This window comes from Pseudorca crassidens, chromosome 1, assembly GCF_039906515.1.
Source record: "Pseudorca crassidens isolate mPseCra1 chromosome 1, mPseCra1.hap1, whole genome shotgun sequence".
NCBI lineage: Eukaryota > Metazoa > Chordata > Mammalia > Artiodactyla > Delphinidae > Pseudorca > Pseudorca crassidens.
Genome location: NC_090296.1, coordinates 84,106,957 through 84,128,407, shown reverse-complemented (window position 1 = coordinate 84,128,407; position 21,451 = coordinate 84,106,957). Strand labels below are relative to the sequence as shown.

At 53.5% G+C, this 21,451-nt stretch overlaps 1 protein-coding gene across 1 annotated transcript; it reads left to right on the top strand.

Moving 5' to 3' along the window:
* The first annotated feature begins 206 nt into the window (after nucleotides 1-206).
* Nucleotides 207-20,854, top strand: BMF (Bcl2 modifying factor). The gene is made up of 4 exons (XM_067742692.1): nucleotides 207-334; nucleotides 2,505-2,801; nucleotides 4,335-4,495; nucleotides 16,845-20,854. The coding sequence occupies exons 2-4, from the start codon at nucleotides 2,510-2,512 to the stop codon at nucleotides 16,944-16,946; spliced, it is 555 nt and encodes a 184-aa protein (XP_067598793.1). The 5' UTR covers nucleotides 207-334; nucleotides 2,505-2,509; the 3' UTR covers nucleotides 16,947-20,854.
* Nucleotides 20,855-21,451: the final 597 nt, after the last annotated feature.

Sequence of the window (21,451 nt, the reverse complement as noted above, 5' to 3'; positions counted from 1 at the left end):
CGCTGCTCCACGAAGGAACGTGGGGGTAGTAGCATTTGAGACTCCAAGGAGTTGGGTCCAGGTGGGCAGGGGAACCTGCGGTGCACTGCTGAGCAGACCTGGGCGCTCGAGAATGGCCCGGCCTCTGGATCTGACTTTGGGGTAGGGCAGGGAGTTGTGGGACGTCCTGCATCCCTGCGGAGTCTGAAGGCTCCTCTCCTTAACAGCCGGGCTTTTTCCCTCCTTCCCAACTGAGTTTGGGCGCCAAGCCCCCGAGTGCTCATCACGCTGGACCCTGGCGCGGAGCCCTGGCATCACGACTCGGAGGCCGAGATTCTCTCCTGGAGTCACCCAGGTCTGCTGTGTGTTGTGTGAGTGCGTGAGAGAGAGAGAGTGTGTGTGTGTGTGTGTGTATATGTGTGCGTTCCCAGATTTTAGCCCTCGTCGAGGTTCAGAATGTCTAGCTACTGCTTCTTCTAGGAGAAGGAGTCTGAGTTCAGCATCCCTGTTAGAGTCCTTAAGGGCTGGGACGGCTCCAGCAGGCTTTAGATCTCCTTGCTAGGAATAAAGACTTCCCTGGTAGTGCACTTAGGAAGTGCCCTTCTCCTGCCGGTTTGCACACCACCTCTTCAGCTCAGGGGAAGGGGAGAAGAAGGTCTCTTTACTGTATCTCAGTTTACACTTGACCTTGTCCAGCACCTGTCCAGAGGCTCCCACCTGCAGAAGAGCCACCTGCAGTTCCTGTGGATAGTGGGAAGGGTCCCCCTCAGGCTTGCAGAGCCACACCCTCTGGCTGCACCTCCCCCACTGTCCAGTCCAGGCAAGGGTGGAATTTGGGGCTTTGCTGGGAGCGGGTGGGGGAGGTGATAGGCTTCAAAGGAAAACCCAAGACAATGACTCCTGACTGTGATTGGCTTTGGAGGGCCCCATCTTAGGTTGGGATTGCCAACTTGCAGAGAGGAGGTGGAAGGGCAGGAGGGGAGCCCCTGCCAGGTGACGGGCAGGACAGCACTTGGCCCTTTCAGCGGGAAACCTTGTTTCCTGGTACTGATAAAGTGTAGTTCTCTCACTCCCCTTTGGGAAACACTGTCCAAAGAATACCATGTGCCTGTTTTGCCATCCAAGCGGGCATCTCCTCGCTGTCCAGGGAAGAGGGCAGGATAGGGACCATAGATAGCTCAAGGACAGGATGGGATGGAGAGAGGGTTGAAGCAAGCACTTCAGAGAGAGCTCGCATTTGAGAAAGCCAAGATTTCTGAATTTAACTGAGCTTCCTTAAATACTTTACCAACCCACAGACCATTTGGCTTGTTCTTCAAAGGCGAGAGACTGGGAGACAGAATTCCCAGGGGACCTCTAATTGACTCTGGCAATGACAAACACTGTCTCTCTGTATCCTTAACCATTCAGGTGGTTGCTTTTCTGGCTGCCTCAGGGACCCTAAGGGGTTCCTGGTGTGTGTATAAGGGGTTGGCTTGGGAGCTCAAGATGCTGCGTGGCTCCACGCTCAGACTTCCAAGAGCCATCGGGTGGAGCAAGTGGAACTTCTTTATCAGCAAGAAACTCATGTCAACAACCTGAGGAGTTTAGGCGGCGAGTGAGGTCACAGACAGAGGGCTAAATTTCACTTCCTTCTGTGAGGCAGGTTGTACGAATCTCAGGTTCAGCGCTGGCAGGAGTGGTAGGCTGTGGGGGAAGATTTGAAGTTGTGGAGACTAGTGAGTAGACTGAGCTGGGGTAGGCTGGCCGCTTTGCTGGATGCTGGACCTCCCCTCTAGGCTAAGCTGTGGTGGGCAGACAGCTGTACTCTGCTGAGAAGGCAGCTGCAATGACTAACCTGGGTTTTTCTCCGCTCTCTCTCCCAGGACACACTCTTACCACATCGTTCAGCCTGTTTGTTGTGTTGAGCAAGCAGTGGGTGGAGACTAGGGTCTTGGGTAGGGCTTAGCAGGTTTGGAGGGAACCTGGCCACCCTAGGACTGCTGGCTTTTGTTTTTTGCTGCTGAGCCCGGAGCTCAGCTCAGAGTGAGATGAGAGTTTTGTGGTTACTCCTCAGGCCGGTGAGTGAGTGTGCGTGTGTGTGTTGTGAGCACTGTGTGTACAGCCAGTCACAGCGCCCTCTGCCCTCCCACAGCTACTCATAGAGGCTAGTCTTGTTGACATTTCTCCAGGTACCTGCGTGCTTGTAGCAGCTGATCATACCCCTCTATGGCTCAGAGTCGATAGCAGTCAAACTGCATGACCGTGACCAGCCTGGGTTAGAAGAAGAGGCCGAGGGGAGGGAAGGTGGTTCTGAGTGGGCCCAGGGAGGAAGCGTGGAGAGTCTCAGAACTGCGAGGCAGCCCACATGAGGGGGCAGTGTCACCCTTGGCAGTGCTTTAGCTCTAGGGTTGTCTGGCGTCAGTACCTGACCCCACTTCTCCACGTAAGAAGGGGGAGCAGGAGAGAAGGAAGGGGAGGGGAGTCCTTCCAGGTATAGCCTGGGTGGGGGCAGCCTCCCGGATGCCTGCATTGCACCCTAACAGGGGAGATGGAGCCACCCCAGTGTGTGGAGGAGCTGGAGGATGATGTGTTCCAGCCAGAGGATGGGGAGCCGGGGACCCAGCCTGGGAGCTTGCTCTCTGCTGACCTGTTTGCCCAGAGCCAGCTGGACTGCCCCCTCAGCCGTCTGCAGCTCTTCCCTCTCACGCACTGCTGTGGCCCTGGGCTTCGACCCACCAGCCAGGAAGACAAGGCTACCCAGACTCTCAGTCCAGCCTCCCCAAGCCAGGGTGTCATGCTGCCTTGTGGGGTGACTGAGGAACCCCAGCGACTCTTTTATGGTGAGTGCTCTTAGCCTCAGGACTCCTCCCTTAGAGACTGGGGGAAAAGAGGGGACTTTCCCTCCCCAAACCTGCGCTTTGCTATTTCCTTCCCCAAATTGAGCAGCAAGGGCTATCGATTCTTCAGCTCTCACCTGCTGCTTCTCTGCTTGTTACTGCTCCTCACCTGTGCTCCTCAGGCCCCAAGCAGGGCAGATTGCCTTGCCATTCTTTCTGCTCTTTTGTCCCTTTCTGGAAGGATCTTTGGGTCCATGGTGTCTCCTTGGGTTGGAAGAAGGGTACCTGGGTCTCGGCCTTTACATCCTGTGGCCTGTTGTGTGGCCCAGCCCTTTGTGTAGTGATAGTGATGTACCTTCTGTAAAGTGGCTAACGCTGCGTGGGGAAGGCTGGGGGATCTGTGACTCGCTGTTAACACTGAAGGGAAAAACCCAGCCTGTTCTGGGAGGGTAGGTTCCTGAAGGCAGAAGGTGGCCCCCAGCTGTCACTTGGGACTTTCTGTGCTTGGAAGGGGAACTGGAGAAAGAGGTTGGGCCTGCCTGGGCTCAGCGCCACCAAAGGGGCTGTTTCCAAGGCTCAATCAGACAAGACCCCTTCATTTGTGGGCTTCAGTGGTTGGTTTTATGAGCAATCTGCCTTCCTCTGGCAAAAGGGCAGGGTTAGACACTCAGTCTGTTTTCTTCATTTAGCACAAAGCTTCTGGAGAGAGGGCCGAGGTTTGGAGGCTATCTTGCTGTGTCTGACGGAGCAGATTGAGGAGACGCTGCAGTTATTCCCAGGGGGAGCTGCCCTATAGGACAATTCTGGCAAAGTAGTCCTGGCAGGAGTCTGAGAAGATAGATAAGGCAGGCGGGGAAGAGGGAAAGACGGGAGCAGGCCGGCGGGCGCCCCTAGTGGCAGCTCTTGGTAAGTGAGGAGCGCAGGTCTAGAGGTCTGGCCGGGGCTGCCTCCAGAAAGGAACTTGGCTAATCTGTGCCTCAGAGGAGTCCTCTCTCCGTATTTTTTTGTGCCACTGCCCAGAGCTTCAAGGCCTGAGACCAGCCTTCCTCTGCTGCACTAAAAAGCGAAGATACTTTTTTGCCTTTCTCGTTCTCTGTCCCCTTGCTTTGCTCAACCCAGGAACTCTGGAGAGCTGCCTCCAGTGCTTTTCCAGAGAAGAGCTTCAGCCTGCTACTACTATATGAGGGTAATAAATAATAAACTGTGGTCAAGCGTAGCTGGGTAAATAAGGACAGAAGGTTGGCAAGCTCACCCACACCTATTACCTTTGCCATGGCACTGCCGGTGAATGGAGGACTGAAGGCAAGGCTGGGACCATTCCCTTCTCTTCTCCAACAGCAGCTTTCACACTCTTGGGCGGCAAACAAGTCAGGCTGTCCACGTCTGGCAGAGTGCCCTGCTAAAGGCAGACTAAGTTCCTCTCCTTTCCCACACTAGGGTCTACCCTTGGCCCCAGGTCTCGGCCAGGAGTGGCAGGCATGGGGAGGATGGGGCAGCTGTGAAACATGCTGAGATGTGGGCCCTCTGTCTTTGCAGGCAATGCCGGCTACCGGCTCCCCCTCCCTGCTGGTTTCCCTGCAGGCTTGCCCCTTGGTGAGCAGCCCGCTGAAGGGCAGTGGCAACATCGAGCAGAGGTACAGATTGCCCGAAAACTTCAGCGCATTGCAGACCAGTTCCATCGGCTTCATATGCAGCAAGTAGGCATGGGGGACTTTCGGCGGGGGTGGGGGGGTGGGGGGGGTGCGTCTGCTGGGGCTGGGGGGCTGGGGCCTGCCTCAGCAGCTCTGTCTCTGCCAGGCCCCAAGGATAAGGTCCCAGAGTTTTGGCCTCATGCTATTGTGATTCTCGTGGACTGGATGGGCCTGACTGGATGAGCACTCTTGCCCTCACCTCTGAGATACAAGTTGTTTATCTGCCCACTCTCAGCTCAGGCTCCAGGGAGATGCTACGATCCCTCCCAGGGGATGGGATAGCTTTCTGCAGCCTTGATTGACAGACTCTCTCTTCTTGAGGCCAGGGGTGGGAGATGGTTCCTTACAGACCTAAGGGGAAGATTTTCAGGGTGCTGAGGAAGACTGGACAGTCGGGGGGTGCCTGGCTGCGGTGCAGTGTAAAGTGGGTAACCAAGGCCGGGGATGGGCCTGAGTTGGGGAAAGTGGTGGAACCGGTTGTAACCTGACACTTTCCAGCTGGGGAGGCCGCTTCTCATTGTCTCTGCCTGGGAACCGGGGCCTGGGACTCTGGAGTGTGTACCTCAGAGTCTCTCCAGACCAGCGGCCGGGCGCTTGGCCGGGCCGGGCGCTCGGCCGGCAGCCTGGCACCAGCCCCGCCAGGGCGGAGCATCGCGTGTCAGTGGAGCATGCGGCAGAGCCCATCAACAAAGGCGGCGGCTGGCGGGCTCGTGCTGGAGGAGCCCTACGTGCCATGGGCTGGAGGCTGCCCTGCTCTGCAGCCGCTGTCTGGGCCGCCCCGGGCACTTAACCCTTCCTCTCTGGGCTGACTTTCTGGATGGCTGCCAAGGTGGGGAGAGGAGCCTGAGGCTGGATCCCTGCTAGTACAACCACTGCTGAAGCGAAGCCACACCACCTGGAAGTGAACACATTCGCTACCTGTGGGACAGTGTCCGTGGCCCAGTCAGCTGTGTGTGCGTGTGTGTGTGCGCGCGCGCATGTGTAAGTCTATATCTGACTGTATATCAGGAAATCAAGAGAATAAATAATCCACCATGATTGGGCAGACCCTGAGGTTAGATGGGGAACCTCAGGTGACCAGAGGACAGCTATTGGTAATAGAAGGTTTGACTTGGCCAGCACCAGGGGGAAGAGAAATTGACTGTGGATTTCCTGAGAACAGGCCATCTGGGGTTAGATATGGTGAGTGCCCCTGCCAAGGGGTTCTTAGGGAAACTTGGGGCTATACCTGGTCCTGGTGGCTCTCCCAGGCCCTCAGGAAGGGAGGGTGGCCCTATGCTTAGATAATAAGGCAGCCTAGCCACCTCCTCTGGCTCCAAGCTCTAGCCCCTATTCGCTCCTTTGATTTTTCTGTGGAAACTTGCCTTAGAGTTTCCCCTTCAGTCCATGTGTGGATGCACTCTTGATTCTTGATTTCTGCCTCTTGGCCTTCTTCCTGTCCATTCACTCTGCCCTGGTTGTGTAGGCCTGTGGTTGGCCTGAGCTCGCAGCTTCCGGTCCCGGGGCTGCAGCTGATAGAGGACACGGTGACTGTGGGTCTCCCAGGCTCATCTGGAGAACTATCTGGGAGGCAGTTTTCTGCGTTCCCAATAGCCCTGATCTCTCTCAACAGTTCTTTTCCAGAATGTTCAGCCATCCACGGGTGAGCCCCTGTGGGCTTGGGAGCAGGCTGGGAGGCCTCCCTTGCCCAGCTGAGCCCTGGCACAGGACCAGAACTCAGCCCAGGGCCCTTTCTTCCTGACTCAGTTCCGCACAGGAGAAACTGGCCCTGATCCCAGGTCTGACCGTGTTCTTTGCTGCTTGCCATCATTGACCCCCATCCAGGGCTGTCTCTTTGAAGGCCTGGTTCAACTCCATACAAGGTGCTGTCCTCTTAGCCAGAGCCTTCCAGCTGGGGAGGAGGAGGGGCAGAGGCAGTGGAGAACTGGAGGAGAGTCTCCCCTGCTCTGCACCTCACCTCCTACTGGTTCCTGACTTCCCTGGGCCCCTCACCATCCTGCCAGCTACCTACTCCTACCGTGCAGTGGCAGGAGGCTGGCCAACGAGGCCTTTCTAGCCAAGAGCTGGTTTCCCCAAACTTTCCATTGCAAAGAGCCAGGCTTTTTGTCCACTGGAGTCTTCTTGCTTTTAGCCCCCTCCTCCCTGCTGTCCCTGCTCACTTCCCTAGGAGCTCATCCTGTGGGAAGGGCTGGGGTAATGGCTATGGGCAGATGGAGAGCTGGCACGTGTAGGACCTTTTAGCAGCTAGTTTTAAGAAATGAGTCATTTCTGAACTTGATTACGATATAAACTAATGTCTAAATATTTCGTATCTACACAATACTGTTGTCACTCTTACATTCTTATCCTTCATCTTCTTTCCCTATTCCTTCCCCTCATCTTTGCAGACAAGGAGACTGAGGCACTGGGATGGAAGTAATTTAGGGTTAAGTCTCTAGGCTTCAGATACAAAGTCAGAAGGCCCAGGTTTGAATGCCAGCTCTGCTACCTACTAGCCACCGGGAAGTCTCTGGCAGAGCCCGTTTCCTCTTCTGTAAATTAGACCTAATGCCAGAGAATCTGATCGTGAAGATTCAGTGAGAAAATACCTACGAGAGTTCCAGGCACACAGTAGGTATTCTTTAATGCTTGTTTTCTTCTTTCTCTCTATAATCCTGATTGTCCCCCACATTTGTTCTTGTCAGTTCACAGTGCATTTCCCACCCCACCTGTCCAGCTGGTCCCTGAGCAGAGCTGCCTTCCGTGAGCTCCCTTCTACCTACCCCGTCCAGAGAAATCAGCGTCAAAGCTGTTCACTTGTGGGTCTTGGCCTTGTACATTTCTCCTAGGAGAATAGTGGTCAATCTCCATCACTGTGGGCTGAGTTTAGATAACCAAGAAAGACAACCCAAAAGGCAGTAAGAAGGTTGAAGGAGCCTGGCCATCTCCTCTCTCCTCACGTCTGGGATTGGTGTCCCAGGGCCAGACCATGGCCGTGGGTTCCCGACTCCTGTAGGGAATGTGAACTCCTGCCTTTTGTCCCTGGTTAGGGACCTCAGTTACTCTTTTTCTGTATGAGAGGAAGCCTTCTCCCTGGGAGATGTGGAGCACAGGGAAGGGTGTGATAATGGTAGTGTGTTGTAGGATGGCTTTATGGCAAAGTGAGTGCATCAGCATGACTCTAGAGGCAACATGGTGCATGTTTTTGTGGGCCATTAGCCCTCCCAGCATGTTTCTCAAGGAGCTTGCTGGATGGAGCTCTAGCCTGGCTACCCAAGTTCAGGTCAGCCACCTGTTTAGGGTGGTTTCTCTGGGCAAGGAATTGGAAGCAGAAAATCAGTGCCGGTGAGGTGCTTGCTGTCAGCGCTTTGGGTCTCCAAAGCAGCAAGAGACTTTGAAGCAGAGTGAATGGAGGTAAAAGCCTTTCCAAACCTGGTCACACACCCCCAACTTCTTCTGCCTGGGTCAGGAGTGAAAGATTCTCCTCCTTGATCTTCTGTGAGCTGCCCAGCCGTAGCAGGTGACCTCTGGTGGTCTGCTGACGGTGGCCTACCTTGACCTTGGCTCTGTGAGAGGGCCCTGGTGTTTCTTGTTTGCCCAGCTTCTACAGGGAAGATGGCAGTACAGGTTTGCTTCCTCCCTGAGCTCAAGGGATGCTCTGGCCAGAAGGTGAGTCCCAGCTTCTCTCCATTCCACCTGCCGTGGTCTCCTCCACAATGAGCCGAAGAGGGGACAGAAGCTGGTGTCCCATCCCCTTAGGAGAGTCTCCTGTCCCAATGGCGCCATCTTGAAAGTTGTGGGATGTTTCCGGGCAATGTTAAGAAGCCAAGAATCCTAAAAAAAAAAGAAAAAAGGAAAAAGTGACTACTGTAGACAGTTGTGTGAGTAAAGCTACAGGATTATTGGAATTCTTCATGTTGGAAGTGGCTTTTTCACTTGGACCAGGAGTGGCTCCATTCAGAACAATCAGATTTGGAAATTCCCTGAATAATAATTAGACTTTCTGGAAAATGACATCTGAGAAAAATTTCAGCCACTCAGTTGAAACCATCTTTAGTTGCAAGATCACAGAAAGGATCCTGGACTTAGAGACAAATTAGTGTTCAAATCCCAGCTCTGTCACTTATGAGTTCTGTGTTCACAGGCAAGTCATTTAACTTCTCCGAGCCTCGATTTCTCATACTCATCTTGTAGAGTTGATGTGAAAGCCCTTTGGAAATTATAATATGTATAACTATTAATGTGTGGACAGTTTAACACTTGAAAATGGGTTAAAAGATGATCTTAGGATTTTGTTCTTTGGGAGTTCTTTTGGAAGTTGTACCCAAGGTGGTGTTTACATGGTTTATTAACTAGTGGCCTCTCCGCCAGCAGCCTGAATCCTTTGTTCAGGGAGCTCCTAACTACTTCCTGACCCTTTGGGATGCTCTCCTTGTTGGTGAGTGGTTTTCTGGAGCTCAGACTATAGCTAATAAAGTTGCTCAGGCTCTAGATGGGACAGCCCTGGGCGGGAGCCCCAGAGATTCTCCCTAGAGTGAGAAGGGTCCCTGTGGAGCCAGCCTCTGTCCCCGGAGTGGAAGATCCCCCTGGGACATTGCCTGGGGAAGAGTGAGGCTTGGGGAGGGGCTGTGGAGAGCGCTGTGCGTGAGAGCCAGGGCCAGGGCTTGGGGGCCCTGTGTTTGCTCTGTGGCTGGCTCTGTTTATATCGCTCACTATATTTAGCTTCTGAGTCATCAGCGTGGCTGAGTAGAGCTGAGTTCTCCACACAACCCTGCACCTGACTGCTCTCTCTTCCAGGAGAAGGGCCTTGTAGTTCCGGACAGTTCATTCCCTCCCCACCAAGGCAAGCCATGGGGATGGGGTTGGCTTTGGTTTTTTTTTTTTTTTTTCTTGGAGGGGGTGGTGATGGGAGGGAGGACTTTAGGGGAGGTTCTAGAAAAGAGGGATAAAGAAAAACATCTTGTTTGCCTTTTAATCCAAGTCTGGCAACCAAGAGGGCATGTTCCATGACCAGTACAAGAAGAGCCGGTGTGCGCGGTGAGGAGAAGTGTCCGGCCTTCTGTGCTCAGCTTGCTTGTCCTGTCCAGGGACTGGTCCTGGGTGGGACGAGAACAGCCAGCTGCAAAGGCCCCAAGTTGGGAGTTGGAGCCGTGGGGGGATCCTTCTCCAACGTCCTGTAGACCCACAACAGACCAGCCCCCTCCTCAGTCCCCTCTCCCTCACTTTTTTTTTTTTTTTGCCGTACACGGGCCTCTCACTGTTGTGGCCTCTCCCATTGCGGAGCACGGGCTCCGGTCGCGCAGGCCCAGCGGCCATGGCTCACGGGCCCAGCCGCTCCGCGGCATGTGGGATCCTCCCGGACCGGGGCTCGAACCCGTGTCCCCTGCATCGGCAGGCGGACTCTCAACCACTGCGCCACCAGGGAAGCCCTCTTCCTCACTTTTGACCAGAGCACACATACCCCTCTTCCCCCCTGAGTTCTTAAGAAGTTGCCCATTAGTTTGATGGGGCTGTTCTCAGACTGGGGGAGACAGACCCACCTGGGGGAAGCTGGGTAAGGGCCTCAGTCCTTCCCACCTCCAGGCCATGGAGGTGCAGCCCATGGCTCTGGGGATATGGGTGGCAAACACAACTCTATCCCCGCACCTCCAGTGGCTGAAGCCGGTGGCTTCCACCTATGTTAGAGGAAGCCCTCCTGTCTTCGCCTCAGCGAGCCCCAGGCTGCCCTTTCTTCCTGGGAGAAGTGATTGGTGTTTCTGTGGTGGCAGCTGGTGGCTTCAACCTCCTGTTAGCGCTTCTGGCTGGGCTGAGGAAGCTCTTGTCAAGGAGGATTATTTTTCCTTTTCTGTGTTGCCACGTTGCTCATTCCTCAGGTGTCTAGGTCAAAAGCAGTCTGGGACAGTGGGCCAACGGGGCCCAAGGGACTGCCCCGTGGGTCTCAGAATCCCTTGCCCAGCTTGGCAGCCTGGAATTCTGAGCCCGGCTGCCTCTGGCTGCCATGGCCCATCTCACAGTGCAAAGTCAGGGATTTCCTCAGGACTTCATGAGCCTGCCTAGAAGATAGCGCTCCTGGGGCGGGTGCTTTGAGCTGAGGGTGTTGAGGGAACTGCTCAGCAAAGTGCAGTCGGGCCCAGGTTTCCCTTGTCCTCACCAGGGAGTGGGGAGCTGCCTAGGGCAGCCACCGCCTCGATGCTTTACATATACTTTTCTCATTTAATCATCACAGCAACCTTGTACTTCGAGACCCCATTATCCCCATTTTATTGGAAGCCGGGGCTCAGAGAAGTGGGATAATATGCCCATGTTACACGGTAAGTGGCTGAGCTGGGAGCCATGCACATCTGATTGATCCTAAAACAATGGTCTCCCCATTACGCACCCCTGCTCCTCAGCAAACGCAGCCCGGAAGGTGAGAATCTGATGGAGCTCCCACTGGCTGCCCGACGCTGGCTCTGCCTCCTGTAAAACTGAGATCTGCATTCTTGCTTTTCCCCCCTTCAGACTGTAAAATAATCGAGGACAAGCCTTACAGCTTGCTCGTTTTTGTGCCTCATAACTCTTAGCTCAGTTGGGTACCTGATAAAAGTTTGCTGAATCAAACAAACATCTTCCCAACTTCTTTTATGTGGAGTTTTGCTGAAGTCTTCCTTAGCTCTGTGTTCCTGTTCTCAACAGCAAGGCTTTGTCCTTCAGCCTCGCTGTGGCGGGTTTAGAGTTGATGGGGGAAAGGGAAGAGGTGAGGTAGGAAAACGGCACTTTACAGAGGGTGTAACTCCCTGTAAAGCAGGGTAGATACAACTCTGCATTTTAAGGAAACTGAGCATGGTTTCAGAAAATGATCTGAAGTTATCATTTCAGGCCAGTTGTAGCTTCATTTCTGTTTGATCTTCAGTTAGCTCTGCCTCTGAAAGGTTTATTTTTTTTCTGGTCCACAGTATCCTTACTAAATAATGATCTGGAAACAATTTCTTTCTTTTTTTTTTCTTTTTTTTTGCGGTACGCGGGCCTCTCACTGTTGTGGCCTCTCCCGTTGCGGAGCACGGGCTCCGGACGCGCAGGCACAGTGGCCATGGCTCACGGGCCCAGCCGCTCCGCGGCATGTGGGATCTTCCCGGACCGGGGCACGAACCCGTGTCCCTTGCGTCGGCAGGCGGACTCTCAACCACTGCACCACCAGGGAAGCCCTGGAAACAATTTCTTTAAATATACTAGGGGAGCAGTTAGGTGGGGATTCTCTTTGAACAGTTAATACCATTTTCATAATGTGAATAAACACACTGTAATATTTTAGTGAAAGAACATAGCTCTAGAGTCAGAAGTCAGGGGTTTGAATCACCCTCTCCCAACTAACTTGCTTGGGGTAACTTTTCTGAACCTTTGCTTCCCCATCTGTAAAATGGGATTGAAAATAATACCTGCCTTTCCTATGTCCCAGACCTTTGCGAGGAGCAAAAGAGACAATAGGAAAGCATTTTAAGTATGCGACGATATAAATTGCTATCTGTTTGGTAAATTTGCATTTTGTGTGTTAGTTTCTTTTAAATCAGGGCTACAGTGTACCTTTGCTCCTTCCTCGAATTCTTTGGGGGTGAATTAGCTCTTGCTGGAGCATCTGGTACACTGGTGACACACAGAGTCCCCAGAGGGTGTGAATTGGGTCCGAAGGGGGAGAGACAGAGGGAGATTCTTATCTGGGGAGGGCAGGGAACACTCTTTGTGCTTAGGGCAGAGGCCATGTGGGATGAAACAGAGTTTGATTTGTGTAATCCAACCTTGTCAGACACCACAGCCAGCTCTTTAAAAAAAAAAAAAAAAGCCTTTTACTAGTTGGGCCTCTCTAGGCAAGAGGCTGATCCTATCACATCAAGTACATCTTTAGACCTGGCCAGACATCAGTTGTTCCTGGCTTCAGACAAGTGGGTTATCTTGCAAGGCTGACTTTTCTATAGTCAGTCCAGCGTGCTTGTTGAATACCTACTATGTGCCCTACGTGTTCCCTGTTATCCAGGACGAATGATCGGGTGTTCAGTTACAGTGCCTTGTGCACAGGGGGAGTGACTCAGACACTTGTCAACTGACTGCCTCCATCCCCTGACCACAGAAGGAAAGTGGGACTGAAGGAAGAACCCTAGATCTCTCATGCCTGGTCGTGCTCTCCTAACTGAAGAGAATATTTTTTATCCACCACGTTAGGGCCCCTTCCCTTGGGGCGTTCACCTCTATTCTTTCCTTCCACGTCTTGGTCCTACTGTCTCGGCTCTGAATTTGAGAGCTCTGGTGTAAGCTTAAATTCCCATCAGCTTCCTATCTCCTGAACCCCAGTCTCCTACCCCTGAGGTTACCCTGGCTATGCATTGTGGGAACCCCCATTCTTTGCAGGTTCCCAAACTTTGAGGGGTCCCAAGCCAGCCTGGGAGAGCTGAGCCTTGCGCCAGGGGTTCGTACCCACTGATCTCAGTCTATGCACTGGGTACTGTGCCAGGTGCCTGAGAGTCAGAGGCCAAGCGTACCTGTTCCTGGCTCCCCCTTCCTTCTCCCCTGCTCCCCCACACCCTCTCCTGGAAGGATCCATGTGCTCTGGTGTTTCGGTGTCTTTGTGTACCTCGTTCTGTTCGGTGAATGTTGATTTCCTTTCTTCTTAACTGTTTCTCTCCCTGGCCTCCCTTCAAGACCTTTTTCTTTCCTTTCCAGTCAGGCACTTTTGTTTAATTTTTTTAAAAATATTTTATTGTTGATCCTCAAAAATCAAGGCATTCTTTGATTCTCTTGCTATGTGGCAATTTGGTTTCCTTTCCAAAAAGGACCTTCTGGGGGCTGCCCTGTGGCAGGAGAAGGCTGACTGGGGTATGTGTGGCATTGCTTGTGCTCACAGAAAGGGTCGCTGGGGCAGAGGTGGTTTCCCAGGCCCTGTTCTTGCTGGTCGCACGGCTGCCAAGGCAGCCAGCTTGACCCTGTACTAGGCAGCCTGTTCTCCAGGCCCACCCAGACCCTCCGCCAGGATGACCGGATTCAGTTGTTGGAGCTCTGAGTTACAGTCCTCAAGGTAACTGTGGATGACAAACTCCGAATCACCAAACCTTAGGGCTGGAAAGCGCCTCCGTGGTTTCCAGATGCCTGTCTGTGGCCTGGCTGCCTCAGAAGCACCTGGGCAGGATCTCCCTCCGGGTTGGCCAAGTCATTACTTTGGTGGGAGGGAGGGAAAGAGACTAAAGAAAATACCAAATCATGAAATGTTTTCTTCTAGGCTATAGGATCATGAGTGATTTTATTTTCTCCTCTCTAATTTCTTGTATTTTCCAATTTTTCTACATTACTTTTATGACTAAAATAGACAATACATGCTACTTCTGATTTTTAAAAACTGTCACTCAGGGAGCATGTTCAATACACAAGTTCCTGGGCCCCTTCCCTGAAGATTCTGCCCCAGTTGGTCTGGGTGGGACCTGGGGACTCTGTATTTGCAATAGCACCTCAGTAGATTCTGTGATGCAGTCGGGTGTGGGAACCACTGGTCTAATACCACACCTGCACTTCACCTATAAGGAGAGTCAGGCTGGTGGGAGACCCCAGCCTACCAGGTCCTCTGATTCCTGGCCCGGGGAGCCACCCACTGCCCAGAGTGCCTTCCTGGATGATTCAGGAGCCCAGAGGCCTATCCCAGGCAGAGGCACAGAACCTAGGTCCTTCCTGAGGCTGGGCCTGTGTGCACCTAGGCCTGTCTGTGTCTCCCAGCAAGACCTCAGCCTTCCAGTCTGACAGCACTGTCTGGCCCACAACTGCGTCTAGGTTCCCCAGCGCCCACAATGATTGGAGTAAGGATGCTTCCTTGCCTCATCCCCAGAGACCTCAGGGCCCAGGAAGTTACCCAGGCAGCAGGTGGCCTCCATGAGGGGAATGTGGGGAGAAACTGAAGCATACAGGGATGGGATTGGTCCAGGCCCCAAATGATCGAGTTGTGATTTCCCTTCCTTGGCCCTTGAGCTGTTTTGAGACGATTTAGAGAAGGGGAGGTGGGAGGGTCTGCTTGGGTGTAAAGAAAGGTATATGGTGGCGCTTGGAGCATAGTAGTAATGGGTAAGGACATTGCCCTAGGGCCAGGTGGTCTGGATTTAGCCCAGTCCCTGCCACTTACTAGCTATGTGGCCAAGTTACCTAACTCTTTGAATGATCTCATCTGTAAAATGGGCATGATAATACATACCTGCGTCATAGGGTTGTTGAGAGGACCAAAGGGGTTTAATGTGTATAGACCAGTCCTTCTCATACTCTAATGTGTCTTAAAGTCACCTGGGCATCTTGTTTAAAATGTGCATTCTGATTCAGTAGGTCTACATTTCTAATAAGCTCCCAGCTGATGCTGAAGCTGCTGGTCCGTGGACCACATTTTGAGAAGCAAGGATGTAAAACACAGAACCTGACACGCTCAATTTACAGTTACTGTTAGCATCATGGTTGTTATTGTTACTTGGCCTTTTCAAACAGGCACCCGAGGAGCCTCGGAATTCCAGCAGACCGGCCTCCCCAGAGACCAGTCTTTTCCTGGATTTTCCTCGTATTCCACCCTATGACCTTTGCACCTGTCCTGGGTAGCAGCTGGGGAGGGGAAGCAGAAGGAGGGAGTGCTGTGCCCAGCTGCTGCAGGCAGGCCTGAGTCTTCAGGTTTGCAGCTGAGTCCATTTTCATGCTGCTTTACCCTAACCAGATTTTGTTAAGCCGGGTGTGTGTCCTCTTTTTACTTGTCTTTGTTTACAAAACATGAGGAAGCCATCCGTCTCCCCAGTCGCAGTCTGCCAGGCCTCCGCTGTGGCATACCCCGATTTCCCTTCCCCTCCAAGCAGGAGCCGTGCCTCCCACTTTCTGGGTTGTTTTCCAGTCTCCCCTTCTGCAGGGGAAAGAGGAATGCTATTGCTACAGGTATGGGATGGGGGGAATACCTGACAGGGCCCTGAGGTCACCCTCAGTTGACATCTCTCCTCTCTTTGTGGCCTCAGGCAGGGTGACAGGGAACCTGGCGGCGAGGTTCCTGCACAGTTGCCTGGGGACAGGTCAGGGAGGCCAGGGCGAGATGTCCCTGCAAAGCTCTGGGAATCCAGGAGCCCTGGGCTCAATTTCCAGCTCTGCCACTGACTTGCTCTAGCCTCTTCTTCTCTGACTAGGAGCTGCCTGGTGGGGGCCTGGGCTGTAGTTAAAGGCAGCAGGGGCTCCAGATCCCCTACGCGCGCGCGCGCGTACACACACACACACACACACACACACACACACACACACACACACTTCACATAAGCGTGCTTGCTGCCTGGGCCACTGCGGCAATCCAAGTCCAGCCTCTGTGCTGGTTCCTTTTTTGCACACTAGGTTCTTATTCCCCTGTCCACTGAGAACCCTGTGGAGAGGGCCCCAGCCTAGTCCTCCTGCCCTGGCAGATAAAGAGAGAACAAAGACCGCCTCTTCCAGCACCCCTCAGTGCCCTTCGGACCTCTGCTGGCCCCTGGGAAATGGTACCTGTGTGGGCGGGGCACCAGCCACAATCCTGTGAGCCACTGACCGCTGACCTTTGCCCCCAGCTTCTCTGCCTGACAGTAGGACCTGGGATAACCTCCAGAGAGTAGTGTGCATTCTTTGTTTTTGTTTTGTTTTCAAGTATGTTCTTGCTTAACGTTTAATTGGCTCCAGTCAGTAGGAAAGCGCTCCAAGAGGGATTATTTATGGCTTACTGTCAAGAGCAGCTATAAAAAGGGCAGCACGGAGCTGGAGATGCTGGGAAGGGAGAGAGGGCGGGCGCACAAGTGTGTGTGTGTGTCTGTGTGTGTGTCTGTGTGTGTGCGTGTTTGCACTGGATGAAATCAGATTTTTGCTGCCTCAGCAGTGTGGTTTAAATGGAAGATTAACCCTTTGACCTTCACAGTGTCAAATCACTTGCAGATGGAGGCTCGCCCGCTTTTCCCCCTTGTTTTCTGTGTTACTTTGGAGCTGGGGGAGAGAGGGGGGCACTTCTTCTCTTTCTTTCTGAAGAAAGTTTGTTGTTCATGCAGCTGAGGTTTGCGGGGCTCAGGAGCCAATCTGATTAAAAGCAGCACTTGGCTAAACTTTGGAAAATCCTGCAAGCAGGGGAAAAAGTTTAATCCTCTTGTGCACCGTGCATAAAGAGCCTGGTCTTTTCTTTTTAATGTTCACACTGCAATTGTATTTGGAGAACTCAACTATCTCCCCCTCATCGCCACTCTCTCGTCCCTCCCCCAACTCCCCCAGTTTGCTGTCCTGATGGCATTAAAGTGCCGCCCCAAGACGTGTGGATCTGAACTTTGATTGGAAATGATAAGGAGTCATCTAAGGCTGCGTTTAGGAGTTACGCTGTTTTGTTTTGTTTTCCTTTCAGCACCAGCAGAACCGAAATCGCGTGTGGTGGCAGATCCTCCTCTTTCTGCACAACCTCGCTTTGAATGGAGACGAGAACAGGAATGGGGCGGGTCCCAGGTGAGGCTGGGCTGCCCTCTTCACATGGGGCACCACGGAAGGACATCGGCGAGGACTGACACTGTGTCTTGTGAAGTTGTTGTTGTTTTGTGTTTTTATTTTAAAAATTTCTCTCTGTGTACATAAGACATACCCAAACGGGACCTCTTTCCCAGTTCAGGGCCTCGACCAGGAATGGGGCCCTTTGTCAAACACTGTTGAAGTAGAGGCTGGTGTGTCTGTGATGTGGGACCTCCCAAGGGCTCGGACAAGTAGATCCTTCGGTCGTCAGTGGTTGAAGACAACTGGGTAGTGATGTGCTCCGGCGAGTGGACTGTAGTTTTCCCACAGGAACTTATTTAAGAAATAGGAGACTGGATTAGACTCCTGGTTCCACCAAACCCATCAGCCTTCCACTGTGGATGGGGCCCAGATCCGATGGGTCACACTGCTTTAACCCACCAGGGCCTCAGACGGGGCCTTTCCAGCTGCGTGTGGCAACTTCGCTTGGTCGGTCAGCCAGCTCCGCGTCTGGGTTCTCCTTGGGCCCAGCCACTGCCCACCCCAAGGGCTCAGGGATTCTCGCCCAGCCCCTGTCATCTCCAGCAGACCTCAGGGAGGGTTGGGTTTCTCCATGGACCCCTCAAATGTGCCGCAAAAATGAACCAAACTTCTGGGTAGGCCTCATGTCTGACTTGGTCCTACTCGGAAGCCCCAGGATTGGTCCTGAGGTGCAGAACCACTGCCCCCTCTGGCTGCCTGGGACTGTCTGGGTGTCAACCATGGATGAGCCAAGTAGCCAGTCAGTGTGCTGTAGCCAGCAGCTTGTGCCTTAGTCAGCTCTTGTTTTGAAAGACCCGGCCAACAGACGGCGTCCCACCCCCCATAGCAGCGCTCTAGCACCGGAAGGGACAGGATTGCATTGCGGTGGCTCTGGGAAACGAGGCGGCCATCCCACCTCTAAGAGTCAGCCTTGAGGAACCCAGACCCCTTGGTTTCCTTGGAAACCACATACCTCCTCCCTTTTATCCCCATTCCTTTCTCACACCTAGTGGGATACAGGAAGAAGCCAGCACAGCGGCTTTGTCAGCTGAAATGTGTCTTTTAGAGTAACAGACAGTGATTAGAGTGCAGAACTGTCAAAGCTGGGTACACACTTCCTGTCTTCCTTCAGCTTCCAGCCAGGCCAGAAAGGCCTGCTCTGGAACTCAGCAGGATCACAGATGCCTCTGAACTTCTTCCCTTCTCTCCCTGCTGTGGCACTAATGGAGAGAATTTAAAGCAGCCAGTCTGGCAGCTCTGAGAGCAGACACAGGGAATCTGAAAAGACACAGGGAATCTGTTAACCTAGAAATTAAATTATCATTTTTGCATATGTGAGAAAAGTTAACATTGGTGCTAACGGTGAAGCAAGGCCCAAGGAAAAGATGGCTTCCCTGGGCAGAGAAGACCCCAGGGCTACCAAGGAAATTGGAGGAGTCCTGAGTAGACTCTCAAATCTGAACGAGCCCAAGCTCCTCTAATTCTGCAGCGAGGAGGTCTTTGTTACCGTCGAAGGACACATTGATCTTCCTGATGTACGGTCAGGCAGGTTGTTCACTGCACAAGGCCACCTGCAGAGGAAGGTAATGGAAGCTAGAATCCAGCCCGTGCTCTGCTCACTAAGCTGTATGCCCTAGTGTAGGGCTGTGTCTGCTTACAGGAAGGGGTGCCTTTCCTAATTTGCACAAAGGTGCCCTATGGGCTTACAGTGGCTCGGAGAGGGACTTCAAACTGCATAAGCCTTGGTTTTGTTCTGCTTGCATGTTCTGGAGGTATTACCTATTCTTGGACAGAATTATATTCTCAGGGCGTGTACCATGGTTTGTCTGCTAAGAAGATAGGTTCCTGCTCACAAGAAGGAACCCAGGGAACAGGCATGAAGACTGGCGCTGGGACACGCTGACCATCGTGAAATCCAGCCTTCCCTGTGTGCCTCCACACCATTTTTTGACGCGCATAGGACATGTGTTGTTCTTCCCTCTCCTGGACCAAGGCTGTGATGGGCAGGCTGCTGGTGTATCTCTGAGTGGCACACACAAGAAAACCAGGATTATTTCTACCAGCCACTTTCATCTACTCTCCGCAGACTTTCCACGTGAGCTGAGTGAGAGAGCAAATAAATGGTCCAGGCCTTGGTGCCGAGGCAAAGCCATCAGCTTCAGAGACCTTGCCGGGCCTGGGGGGGATGTCCTGTGGCCTGTCCTGAGAACTGAGCCCAGAGTTTGAGAAGCTCAGCTGAACGTCGCGCCTGGGGCCGGGTGGAGGGTCATCTGACTGCACTGTCTCCATCTTCTGTGAAGCCAGGAACTAACTCACTATCCTAAGCAAGCCAGGGCAAGATGTACAACGCCTCTCCTTCCCCTCCCCCCAGAACCCAGGAGGTAGAATAGCCCCAAGAGGAAGAGAGGTTCCTCCTGGCTGGCTGTTTTTAATTGGCCTAGTGGTCTAGACTGGCCCCTTCCCCCTCTGCCTGGTGAGTTGGTCTGAACATTCCTCAAGTCCAACCTCAGGACACATGTCCCTCCCCCTGGGCTCCCTCTCCCCGTCCCCCAGGAGCTTGGCTGTCTCTAGTTAGGGAGTGGAGAATCAGATTCAGAGGGAGGGACAGTCTGACCTGGCTCCTGACCTGTAACCAACAGAAGACTTGTGGAGCTTTTGTGGTTTGCTGATGGTGGGGGTGGGAGAGGGACTGGAAACCTCCCTCCCCGGTAGGGATGCCCTGGAGGAGGGGAAGCCTGATATTCAGGGTCAAAACAGCCCTTCTGATTCAGAAGCCCAGAGTAGGGGATTCTGGAAGCCGGTAGACAGAACTGGGGAGAGAACCCCCTCAGGCCCCCCGTCTGACTCCCCCAGAGAGTTGGAGGACTCAGCCGGGCCTCTCTGCCCACTTCAAAGTCTGGGCTGCTGGAGAGCTGCCCCCGTGGCCTTTTCTTCCTCAGTCCGAGGCAGAAAAAGACCACCTCCCGGTGCCCTCCACAAACCCCTAGGGGAGGGGGTCTGTGTCGGGAACTATGTGGCAGGCACGTTCCGAGCACTCAGAGGGGCCCAGCTGACTCGTCTCTCTGCCCCCAGTGGCCCAGCCCCATCCAAGGATGGGTCCGGCCTGGGCGTGGCAGGGAGGGGGTGATTTGGGATGATCAAGCCAGGGCCTCCACTAGGGGCTGGGGAGCCACTGTGACTGTCCTGGTCAGCAAGGAGCATGTGGAGAGCTTGCTGGCTTGTCTCGTTTGAGGGACCTGATGCGGTGGGGTTAGGGCAGGTGAGAGCCCGCAGAAGCAGGCCCTTCAGCTCTGCAGGCTTCTGCACATCAGTGCTGCAGCCCAGGCCGGAGGAACCTGCGGGGTCCCTCTGTGTGTAGGTGGGGACTCCTTGGTGACAGACCACCCCGGCCAGACTCCTTAACCCATCAGGCTGTGAAGCCTCCTGGGGACAGTGTGGGCCAGTGGGCTCCTCAAGGCTGGTGGGGACTTCGAGCCTTGAGGGAACTGCAGAGAAAGCCGCGCTCTTTCATAGATGCGCCAGCCTCTTGGGCGGAAGGTGTTCGGAGCCCTGCGGGCTTCCGGTTCGCACTGCCCCTCTCTGTGCGCAGGAGGCCAGTGCCTCTCCCTGCTCTGTGAGCGTTGCCCAGTGGGCTGCCCCATCCCTGGGTCCACAGGGCCTGTCGGGGGAGACCCAGTGAGAATGTAGCATTTTGTCCCTCCCAGGTTAGCTGTCCTGGGTTCTAGGCACTCTGCCTCTGGGAGAGAAACAAGGAGAGAGAGAGGGGTTGGGGACTCACTGTTTTTAAACCTGTACAGAATATTTGGCTTTGTGTTCTTCACATGCATATATGTGTGTGTATCTTTTCCCCCATCAATTGGTACAGTTTTTAATAAAACCATTTAAAGCAAAGCTTGTCTTTTTCAAGGTGTAGTAAAAATACAAGGGGATCTGTTGGTGGATTAGAGACTCCCAACTTGCTTCTCAGCTGCCCTCCTGAGTTACCGTCCGGGACCCCCGGCTTTTGTCAGGACTTCCTTTCCCCTCTTGGGGTTGTAAAGAGCCATTCTGACCACACAGTAAGCGGCACAGCAGAGGCCCCATGAAGTGGAAAAACATGGGCTTTGGAACCAGACCTGGATTTGGATCCGGTTCCAGCCTCCACCAGCTGAATGATCATAGGCAAGTTGTTTAACCTCTCTGAGCCTTCAGTTCTACCATGTGTAAATTACAGCTGTGCCTGCCTTGCAGGATTAAAGCGAGTGTGTACAAAGGACCTGCCCAGGGCCAGCCCTGAGCAACTGGCAGCCCCTCTGCACAGCCCCCCACCCCTGTCAAGCTGGGCTTCGCTTTCCTTTTGTCGAGGTAGCATCTCATGAGGTAGGCAAGTTGTAGGGGGACTTCCTGGCTTGTCTTTCTTTGCGGACTAGCAATGTTGTCTGATTCAAAGGGGTCATTTAAAGTGCTTGACAGAGTTCTAAAAATCCTTGGGGAAAACCACTCCTGGTC

Excerpts from the sequence above, each read along its gene's own strand:
- BMF (XM_067742692.1), top strand. The coding sequence starts at position 2,510 with ATGGAGCCACCCCAGTGTGTGGAGGAGCTGGAGGATGATGTGTTCCAG. Across the intron at positions 2,802-4,334 it reads ACCCCAGCGACTCTTTTATG|GCAATGCCGGCTACCGGCTC; the intron begins GTGAGTGCTCTT and ends CTGTCTTTGCAG. Across the intron at positions 4,496-16,844 it reads ATCGGCTTCATATGCAGCAA|CACCAGCAGAACCGAAATCG; the intron begins GTAGGCATGGGG and ends TTTTCCTTTCAG.